General features: G+C 47.1%; 1 protein-coding gene across 2 annotated transcripts; it reads left to right on the top strand.

Annotated features, from left to right (window-relative positions):
* Positions 1-2,523: 2,523 nt before the first annotated feature.
* Ing2 (inhibitor of growth family member 2) lies at positions 2,524-10,572 on the top strand. Of its 2 annotated transcripts, none has more exons than XM_021170004.2 (2): positions 2,524-3,180; positions 8,361-10,572. In XM_021170004.2, exons 1-2 carry the CDS (start codon positions 3,006-3,008, stop codon positions 9,029-9,031), a joined length of 846 nt encoding a protein of 281 aa, XP_021025663.1. In that variant the 5' UTR covers positions 2,524-3,005; the 3' UTR covers positions 9,032-10,572. The 2 variants fall into 2 exon arrangements, with proteins under 2 accessions (XP_021025663.1, XP_029336813.1); XM_029480953.1 differs by lacking the exon at positions 2,524-3,180 and adding an exon at positions 3,956-4,207.
* The last annotated feature ends 342 nt before the right edge of the window (positions 10,573-10,914 follow it).

The following is a 10,914-nucleotide window of genomic DNA, read 5'->3' as shown; positions in this document are numbered from 1 at the left end:
TAAAAGGCACATAATAGACTTAGTCCAGTAATTTGAAGCCAATTGCATACTATTTGGGGGGGGGGGGGACACCAGCTACTTATCTAAGTTTCCAGGTCAGTTTAAGAGCAGGACAAAATACTAATGAACAAGCCTGCCCATCCCACCCCAGAATAGCATCAATTTCTATAGCGTAGAGTGGGGGATTTTTAAATTCTGCATTCAGGAGTTAGGAGACCCACTCTGAAAAGGCCATACGAGTAGCTACTTGAAGAGAAGGACACTGATAAATAGCTTGGATCAAGAGCTGGAATTGCAAGGACTAAAGAATGCAATGCCTACTTCCCATCCTCGAGTAAACATTTTCCCCACACAGGCTGCTTCCAGAAGGATGCCAGAATTAGATTAACCTGCATGAATAAACGCAGCAAGAAAAGCACACCTGCAATAATCCATACACATTATCATGTTTGAAGTTCACAAAGGTTTCTACCAGTGCCAGTGGAAATACAGTGATCTGGATTTCTTTCTCGTCCTTCAGTCTGTCAGAATTATTTGAGGTACCAAGAATGCTTTCCAAAATCCTTCCTTGCTTCTCAACTTGTTTTTTTGCTCTTGGTAAGTCTGCATCACTGCCTTTCCTCGGTTCCCACACAACCAGTCAGCCTGCAGCTCAGTAAAGCAGGCTGTATAAAATCCATGGGCCCACACAGTATCTAACTCCAATCAGTAAGAAACAGGGCGGCTTGCAGTAATTCCACCTTTTAGCTAGAATTGGCTGAACCAAGTTTGTGAGTAAATACAAAAATTAATTCAGGTTTTAAAAAAAGGGAACAAGCTGGGCAGTGGTGGCACAAGCCTTTAACTCAGCACTTGGGAGGCAGAGGCAGGCGGATTTCTGAGTTTGAGGCCAGCCTGGTCTACAGAGTGAGCTCCAGGACAGCCAGGGCTACACAGAGAAACCCTATCTTGAAAAACCAAACCAAACCAAAACCAAAACAACAACAAAATCAAGTCAATAACCTTAACAATGGTTATTTTCAATAAGACCTGGCTCTTTAATATTAAAAAATGGCAAGAAAATTCGTCCCACGTTCTCAGAAATTCAGTAAATACTGTGCTTGCCTCGGTTGGCTTAATACTCCACTGGTCAAAATCTCAGCGTTAAAGGATATTAACACATTAGTTCCCAGGCCTTCCAATATAGCCCTTGTCCTCAGGACGCCGAATTCCGCGTTGTTTTGTCGAAATCCAAATTTTCATCTAGACCAGGACCTAGGTTTCCCTTGGCATCCCAACAGCTGCTTAATATACCCCACTGTGTGCTGAACAGGCCGGGCAACAGGTATAGCGCTGCAAACCGGGCAAGAGCACCCAAACTTAGCACTCTGGCGTTTTCTCTCTTCTCATTCAAAGACACCGCTCCCATTGGGCGTCTCATCTGAATTCAGCGAGTACTCTTTCTTATACCTATTTCGGGGTGGGGGTGGGGGTGGGGAAAGACCAAAACCAAAACAGCTCACATATTTCTATACATTCCGGAAGTCTACCCGTAATTACGGTGAGCTCCTCCTCCCGGCGTTTCACTGATGGTACTGGGGGAGTAAGGCGGATAATCGCTCACACGGAAAGCACCGCACTCGGTGGTTGATCCGATTTCTAATCCCATCTGCACTGATCCCCTGCTGGCTAGTGGTGAAGCCGAGAGAAAGGACAGTGAGGACCGTGTGTACGTGTGTGTGAGCTTCTCATTCTGCGGCCACGCCAAGTCCTCGCTGGCGGGTGAAGCCTAAGCGATTCGACCTCTGACAACAGTTTCCTTAAGATGGTTTGGGACCCGGGACCCGGGCGGGGTGCAGCCTTGCCACCTCCCTAAACCAAACTCTTAGGGCGCGCGAGGAGGAGGAGCAGACCCTGCGAGCCACCCTGGCGCTGGGGGGGGGGGGCGCACGCAAAGCGGGGAGTCCGCATTTAAAAGGGCAGAGGGCGCACCGCCTACCTCCGCGGTCCGCCCCGGTGCTCCGGGACCGTGGCCGCGGGGCGCTCGGCGGGAAGTCGCCGCGCATGCCCGGAGTCGCGCCCGCTGCACCCTGGGTCGCCTTAGTTCCCCCTCAGGCCTCACTCGGCCAGCGGCGCCCAGGGGCCGCTCGCTGCTGTCTTGGAGGCTCGCGAGGGAGGCGCTGGATCCGCCAGATGGAGGCAAGGTCGGTAACTCGGGTCCGAGCGAGCCGAGCCGGCGCTTCCTATCCCTGTAGGGGAACAGAAACGAAGAGAGCGGTCGCCGGGCCTCTCGGGGGCAACCGTCAGGACTTCGGTCGAAGGGGGCAGGCTCAGCCATGCGGCCCCTTTAAGAGGGGGCGGGGCGCGGCCTGCCGTTTGGCCGGCCTCCGCACCCTCCCCCCGCCCCCAGGCGAGAGCTGACAGACCAATCGCCCGGGTGGCGCAAGGAAGGCGGGAGAATGCGAACTCTTCGGTAGGGCGATAGGGGCGGGGCCCCAGCCTTATTAGGAGTGAGTGCTGCGCAGGCGCAGATGCGGTCGCTGGTCAAGGGGCGGGGACTAGTCCTGTGAGACTCGGACAGGCACGGAGGCTGATAGAGAGGCGAGAGGGTAGCGAGGGGCTTGTCACGGGGATCCGGGCGACTGGGCAGCCCCGGTAGTGTCTGGGGAGTCCCCGGGGGAGACAGCCAGCGTCGCTGCCTGGGAGCCCCGACGCCGTCGGCCGCGGGGAACCCCGCTGCTCTCTCTCCCAGCGAGGGAGGGGGCCGGAGGGAGCCCCGGTCTCGCCCCGCCCCTGGGCTTGTTACCGCGGGGGCGGGGAGTAAGGGTTTCTTCTTGGGGGGAGTGGAGATCGGGGGACTCGGCGGTGCCCTCTCGAGCGGCGGCCGTGTCCCCGCGGCGCCGGGCTGCCGAGCGGAGGAGCGGCGGTCGTGGCTGTTGCATGTGTGGCTGCTGGATGCGGAGGCGGCGGCGGCGGCGGCGGCGAGGAGCAGCAGCAGCGGCGGCGGCGGTGGTGGCGGCGGCAGGATGTTAGGGCAGCAGCAGCAGCAGCAGCTGTACTCGTCGGCCGCGCTCCTGACCGGAGAGCGGAGCCGGCTGCTCACCTGCTACGTGCAGGACTACCTGGAGTGTGTGGAGTCGCTGCCCCACGACATGCAGAGGAACGTGTCGGTGCTGCGGGAGCTGGACAACAAATACCAAGGTACTTTCCCCTCTTTCGGGTGACAGTGTGCGCCGAGTGCACCGAGCGATCTGGTGTGTGGGGCCGGGAAGCGGTTGTGTATGTGTGTGTGTGTCTGGGTGGGGGGGACGGCACAGCACACTCGCGGCCCTCCCTGTCCCGGCTGCGGCAGACGAGGACTTCCGAGGACCGCCCGTCCGTCAGCCCCCGCTGCAGCTCCGGCGGCTGGCTGCAGCTGCCGCGGACGGGAATCAGCCATTTTTAAGCGAGCATTTGTTCCGGTGCCTGCCGGCTGGGTGCCGCACTCTGTCCTGCCCGGGGCTGGCGAGTGTGCAACGAGCGGGATTGCGGGGCTGGACCGGAGTGCTGGGCCTGCTTAGCCCCTTGCCCGCCGGGGCTCCCTCCGTCTGCGAGCAGATGCATTGGAACGTATGGGGGGGGAGGGGGCGAGAGGACGGCGGAGGTGGACTCGGGAGATGCCTCTCCCCCCTCACCCCCCTCCGGCTCCCGGCGTGGCGCGGGACTGGGATGATCTGTGCTTCCCTCTCGCCCCGGGGAAAGTTCCGGGCCGCCCGGTGTCTCAGCCCTTCCTCCGCTACTGCCAAATGGTTAAAGGGGGAGAGGTTCCCCCGCAGGGCGGGACGGAGAAGGGGTGTGTGTGTTGCGTGTTGTGTATGTGTGTGCGTGTGTGTGTGTGTGTGAGTGTGAGTGAGTGAGTGTGTGGCGGGGAGGGCCCGGCCTAGGGGCGGGGCCTGCAGGTCTGACGTCGTATGGGCGGGGCGCGCGCTCCCGCGGGCGTCGGCCACGGCGGGCTGCTCGGAAGGGTCCTGGGGTGGACTGAACCCACTGCTGGGCCTGGGTCGGTGGGCCTGGGCCGGTGGGCCTGGGCGGAGTCAGTGTTGGGTGTTGGGAGAGATGTTTCAAATCTCTCCCTAGCCCCCCCAGCCCGGTTAGTGAATCAAGACGCGGACACTGCCGTGGGGACTGTCTCTGACCCTGGCTCAGCGCAGGTTCCGGGCCATGTGTCACTTCCGGACTTCTGGAGGAAGTGGGTTCGTTGGCTGGGCAACCACCTGGCGTCCTTGCACCCTTGGGTTCCTCCTCCACCAAGTTTAAATGAGGAGAAAAGCTTTTTCTTGTCATCAAAGAAACTAGGACAGGGAATTATCTTAAGGGACTGTCATACCTTTCTCCTGCTAGGACAGGAGAAATTTAAATGGGGATACGTTCAGCCTTTAGTAACCCCTAGTCAAGAAACTGTAGACCTAATATGGACCATAAAAACTACTTGGAGTCATTCTGTTTCCCCAGACCATCCCCAGTCCTGTACCTTAATCCTGTAATCCACCCCATGGTGACTTAGCATGTTAGAGCACTTAGGTGTTTTCAATCGACAAACTTGTTTTCTGAGCTTCTCACTGTTTATAGTATGACAGTGTTTTCACCAGATTCAAAGACTTATGAGGTAAAAATTTACTTTTATAGACAAAATGTATAGAGATGGTGTAATGAATTCAGTTAATTGGTGGAGAATATTTTATTTCAAAGCTGTCTGCTTTTAAAACCGTTTTAAAACTGTGACTCCTCTCAATCCCAAAAGATTGAAGTTAGGACCCACACAGGATAGGTAAAGGTCCTACAAGTCCACCCTTTCAAAAAATGAAAATCATCCTGTGGTATTTTCTGCAGACATAGGGGACATACATGAATGGCAACCTAGCTTGAGAATTCTGTGCCAAAATATGTCGTTTTTCTTATCAAAACTGTATTGTATTCTTTAAAAGCACAAAGCTTAGACTATTTTAGATTGGTAGTGACATAATTTTTTGACAGGGAAATCTGTGATACCAGTTACCTGTAATTGTCATAAACTGTTCAGGTAACATGAATAGTAGACCTTACAAGACTGAGAGGTTAATGCAAACCAGCTCCATTATGATTGAGATTAATTCCAAGATTAATACACAAATCGTGGTCTAGCTTCTGCATAGGCACAGAGTAGCTAAGCTCAACTTCACAGTTTTATTTTTGTTAGAAGCTTTATATATTTTTGTTTTCTTGGTCCAGATTCACTGATTCTTAAGTATTTTCTAGTATGGGGGTCTAATGTAACAGTGCCTTTCAGAAATTATTTCATGGTTCATTAAGTAGAGAAACAAAGAAAAAGCACAACTGGTTTAAATATTTATTGCAGGATATGGCTATAGGAAGCCTTCATTGTCTTTTCAGCATTTCATTCATAATTTTCTAGAGAAATATTAGCCTTTGAGCTAGAATGTAATGTGTGGTTTCCAATGCCTTTTGTACACTGTATGGAAAGTGTTGCATGATCAGATGTGCACGCTTGGCAGTTCAAAGTCTGAAGGTCTTGATCATTGTTTCCCACCTCAGGTAGCAGTGATTCCATTCTCACGGGTTTACTCTGGAGGCATTTTTTTAAGTTCTGGACATTGAACCTAGGGTCTCACGCATGTGTAGCAAGCAATAGCAGTCTACCACTGAATTATTCCCAAACCCTCTTTTTACTCTTATTTTAATACAGGAGGTCATTGAGTTACTCAGGAGAGCCTTGAACCCACTGTGTAGCCCAGACAGCTGTTGAAGTTGGGATCCTCCTGCCTCACTTTCTCAAGTAGCTGGCAGTAACAGCTTGTGGCACTAGGCCTAGCAAGATGAAAGGAAAGATCTCTAGCCCATAATATGGGCTGAGTACTTCTTTAAAATTTGCTTTTGTTTTTGTTTTTTCCCTCACCGTATAGTTAAGGTATCTTTATAAATTTTTATCTCATCACAGTGTTAGTGTGCAAGTATGACACAAGGAATATTTAACTTCGATTATGAGATCTAAAATACTTGAAATGAAGTTTATGTTTTTTATAATATTTATTTTGTGTCTAACAAGGAATTAGCTAATGTCTTTATTTTTCCCATAAGAAAATTAGGCTTGTAGGAAATGCACTTATATGCCTACTTCAGGAAAGTTTTGGATATATTTGTTTGTTTGTTTCAAACGTGAAATGCACAGGCCAACAAGATGGCTCAGGTGGTAAAAAAGGTTTACAGCCAAGCCTGACAACCTGAGTTCAGTCCTGGAACTCACATGGTGGAAGGAAAGAACTGATTCCCATAGAGTGTCCTCTGGCCTCCATGAGGAGTGCGGTGGCATTGCCCGCTAGCTTACACACACACAGAGTGTTTAAAAATGTAAAGCTATGATGTGAGTCTTCTCTACCCTCAGCTCTTGTGGCAAAATTGACCATCAAGTATTACTACCTGCAGTTTCCAGGAAGAAGGGAGTCTAGCAGTGTTGTTCTACTTATTCACTTTTGTTCCCTGCTGTCAGATAGCCAGGATCGTGTACTTATTTAACAGTTCTGCTCTTTATATTGGAATATGAAGCAGTGATGAGGGATGCAATAGTAATACCAAGGGAAGCTAAAACATGGGGTGGTAATGGAATATTGAAATCTAAAAGCTACTGTTTATTTATTTATTTATTTACCCTCAGGAAAACAGACCTCTTTCATGTAGAATTATATCACAGTTGGGTAAGAAACAGAACAGATTTGAAGAAAACTAAACTAAATTAGATCTTTGACTTGTGAAATTGTACATTCTGGTGACTCAGCCATTGCTTGATTTAAAAGTGTCCAACTTTTAATACCGTTGCATCAGCAGCTTCAGCAAGCATTGACTCAACTGCTGAGTTAGATACAAAGGTAGAATGGTCCAGTGCTGACTTGACTTAATTCTGCAGTGGCTTGGTCACTGGATGCCAGCAACAGCAGATCTACTCTGCAAGTAGTTTTGGTTTTCAGAATTTCCCATGTGATGCCCAAATAAAAGCCATTTAAAACTAAGTTGTCAGGAAGCTAAGAAATGCTGACAGCTGCCTTTTTAAAGGGTGTCTAAGGTAAGGATATGAAAAGTAAGGTAATGTGTCTCTCTGGAGTCATGTAACAAGTCACTGATTGAGCTATAATTTCTGTAAACACACAATTTAGCATCAATCTGTGGCTGCATCCAAGAGAACCACCTCGGGTTTTATGGCTGGAGTTCAGCATGTAAATTTTGTGTATAGAGTTGTTTTGATGTTCAAATAAAGAATCGGCAGTAAGGAACTGAGCAAATTCTAAATTAGCATGTCTTATGTCATCCATTTGTCTTGACTTTTGTCATTCAAGTCTTATGAAATACTTTTGATTGTTTGCTACATTTGTATGTGTGTGTGTGTGTGTATGTGTGTGTTCTGTGAAGGTGAGGGATTGATGTCTTATGTCTTAGATCTCTATCACTCTCCACCTTGGGTTTTTGGTTTTGTTTTGTTTTGGAGGTGGGCCTCTCACTGAAGCTAGACTGCCTCAGAGCAGCAATCCCGGGGTCCTGCAGCACCGAGCTTACAGGACACAGCCACACCATGTTTTCTGTGGGTGCCAGGAGTCAGCTTAGGTCCTCATGACTATGTGGCAAACACTTTAGATAGAGACTAAGCCATTTCCCTGTTTTCCCTTTACTTTTTAAAACTACAGGTGAATGACCTGTTTATGTTTATGTTGATCTTGTTAGTTACTTTTAATTGGCTTTGTCTTTGGGTTTCTATTGGAGAGAAAGGAGTTTATTTCAGCTTACAATCAGGTCCCAGTCTAGATCTGGGGAAAGTCGGGGCAGGACATCAAGGCAGGAACGGGGAGGCAGGAACTAAAACATAAACAAACTGTACTGCTTCCTTGCTTGCTCCTTGAAGCTCCTCAGTCTTGCTTTCTTACACATCTCAGAACTACTGCCCAGGGTTTTGAGACATTTTCTCAGCTGAGAGTTTCTCTTCTTCAATAACTCTAGCTTCTGTCAAGTTGACAAAAAATTAACCAGAACAACCTTTAAAGTTTTTAAAAATTACTTTTACTTATTGTGCGAGCGAGCATGTGAGCATATATGGAGGTCGGAGGACAATTTGCAGGAGCCAGTTCTGTATTTCTACAGTGTTGATCTCCAGGATCAAATTGAGATTGCCAGGTTGGTAGCAAGCACCTTTACTTGTTATGCACTTGCCCCTGAGTATGCTTTCATATCGGATGACGTAGAGTTTGTATGAGAATAACGTGTTCAACGTATACATAAATGTGCTTTCCTGCTTTAATTCTAACTTGAAAATGATGTATGTGCTAATATGGCATAATATTCTTCTTTTTCCCCCTTTTTAGAAACGTTAAAGGAAATTGATGATGTCTATGAAAAATATAAGAAAGAAGATGATTCCAACCAGAAAAAACGCCTACAGCAGCATCTCCAGAGAGCGTTAATCAATAGTCAAGAATTGGGAGATGAAAAAATTCAGATTGTCACCCAGATGCTTGAATTGGTGGAGAACCGAGCGAGACAAATGGAGCTGCATTCGCAGTGTTTCCAGGATCCTGCTGAAAGCGAGCGGGCCTCAGACAAGTCGAAGATGGATTCCAGTCAACCCGAAAGATCTTCTAGAAGACCTCGAAGACAGCGGACCAGTGAGAGCCGTGACTTATGTCACATGACAAACGGGATTGACGACTGTGACGATCAACCACCGAAAGAAAAGAGATCCAAGTCCGCCAAGAAGAAGAAGCGCTCCAAGGCCAAGCAGGAGAGGGAGGCATCCCCTGTTGAGTTTGCCATCGATCCCAACGAACCCACCTACTGCTTGTGTAACCAAGTGTCCTACGGGGAGATGATAGGCTGTGACAATGAACAGTGTCCCATTGAATGGTTTCACTTTTCTTGTGTTTCACTCACCTATAAACCCAAGGGGAAATGGTATTGCCCAAAGTGCAGGGGAGACAATGAGAAAACCATGGACAAAAGTACCGAAAAGACAAAAAAGGAGAGAAGATCGAGGTAGTGAAGGCCATCGGTTTTAAAGGGTTCTTTGTCTTTTATAGAATTGGTTTACTTTCCGAAAATGTTTTAGGGTAACTGCATAAGACTATGCAATAATTTTTAATCATTAGTATTGATGGTGTATTAAAAGTTGTTGTACTTTGTCTGTGACCTTAATTTTCTGCACTGAATTACCAAATATTTTCAGCCAGGTAGTCTCTGTGAAGACCTAATGAAAGGAGCAGGCAGAGAGGCGTATGAATGAACTGCAAGCAGCTTCCCAAGCCACGCCTATTCCACCCCCACCTTCAACTCTCATGCTGTTTGGGGGGGGGGGGTAAACCCAAAAAGTTTTGCTAACATTTTATTTTAGTTCTGTGTGCTTAAGAATTTTATGTATTGTTGGATTTCTGTGTCAAATTCTCTTGGTGATTTCAAACATGAACACTATTCTGTTTAGAGATTCTTATTGCCTCCATGTCTTCAGATACTTGTTAAATCTCTAGTCTCCCAGAAATTCCAGGAACTAGAGACAGCAGTACCCGTGCTCCCACATGGACTTCCTGGAGTGTCTGCTGCTGTATTTTCTTGGTAGCTTTTGTTACCTGTCAGTTGTAGCATCTGTAAAAGCCCCTGCTTCTTCAGAACAGACACACCTCATCTAGTGTTTAATAAGGGACTCGTTTTGTTTTGATCAGGACACGTAAGACTAGTTAGAAATACCAAAAAATGTTGCCACTGCCTCATACTGGCAAGATGTGGATGATTTTGCATCATGGTTCAAGGTTGAACAATTTAAAGGTGTATCTTAATATTTTCTATGTGACCCACTGCTGGGATGTTTAGCCACAGACCCATCAGTGGGAAAAGGGCATAGATTAGTCTTTAAATAATGCCTTTTCTGTCAAACAGTTATTTTAAATAGTTTTTTTCTGGGGGCTAGAGTTTATTTTTACCCCCCAGTGAGTAATTTTACATTATTTTAAATAATAGTATATTTACCTTAACCTCGTGGTATTGGTGCTGTTTGATGTTTTCATGTTTATTGAACTAATTTCATTATAACAATACGATTAATAATGTATTTGTAAATTGAATTTTCCAAGATTTTGATATTTTAAGGTTAAGCATCTTGGTGGAGCTGTGACCATGTGTGGGAGCAGTTTTTGGTTATGGAGAGCAGCAGACGGACTAGTCCTTTAACCTCTCATGCAGCTTCTGTCTTAGTTGTCATCTTTTCTTCCTAATCTGATAATCTTGGTTCTTGTTGATTAACATGTGAAAAATCCTATCTGCTTGTTTGGAAAAAAAAAAAAGAAAGATGTTTTTTTCTTCTTCAAGCTCTCTGTGTGACTTAGGCCCTGTCATTTCACCTTACCTGAATGTCGGGTGATCGATCGACCTAGAAAATGAGTTGGCTTAACCATCTGCAAGGGCCTTTTGAAATTTCAGTGTTGTGCCGTGGTGAACGATTTTAACAATGAAATGGCTTGCTTTTCTCTTTCATTAATGTCCTTCATCCTGAGGTATGATGACAGTTTTAAGGGCGAGCTTAGAGGCGGGTAAATGAACATTGTTTTATTTCCATCCCAGGGTATTGTGCTTGGTGACTATCATCTTACTTCTTAGTAAGAAATATTAGGTAGTATGGTATTTATTTTTACTATAACTTTGTTGTGTTGTAAAGAAACCCATTTCCCTCTTGAATGTAGCTCTTTTACTGATGCCATTTATAATGTAGTCAGTAGCACCAAAGCTCTCCAAAGCTTTGAGGTCTGACTATGGAGAACTTAACTGCTCTTTTAATTCATACTGTGTGACAGAGATCCCCAAACATTCCTCATAATGGAATTACCTTAGTTTGAAAGCATTGGTACGTGGGCCCCAACCCCAGCAATTGAGATA

Source organism: Mus caroli, chromosome 8, assembly GCF_900094665.2.
Source record: "Mus caroli chromosome 8, CAROLI_EIJ_v1.1, whole genome shotgun sequence".
Taxonomy (NCBI): domain Eukaryota; kingdom Metazoa; phylum Chordata; class Mammalia; order Rodentia; family Muridae; genus Mus; species Mus caroli.
Note: the sequence above shows the minus strand (reverse complement) of the source record. Positions and strands in the feature narration are given on the sequence as shown.

Coding starts and splice junctions, on each gene's coding strand:
- Ing2 (XM_021170004.2), top strand. CDS start 3,006: ATGTTAGGGCAGCAGCAGCAGCAGCAGCTGTACTCGTCGGCCGCGCTC. Junction 3,181..8,360: donor GCTGGACAACAAATACCAAG/GTACTTTCCCCT, acceptor CCCCCTTTTTAG/AAACGTTAAAGGAAATTGAT.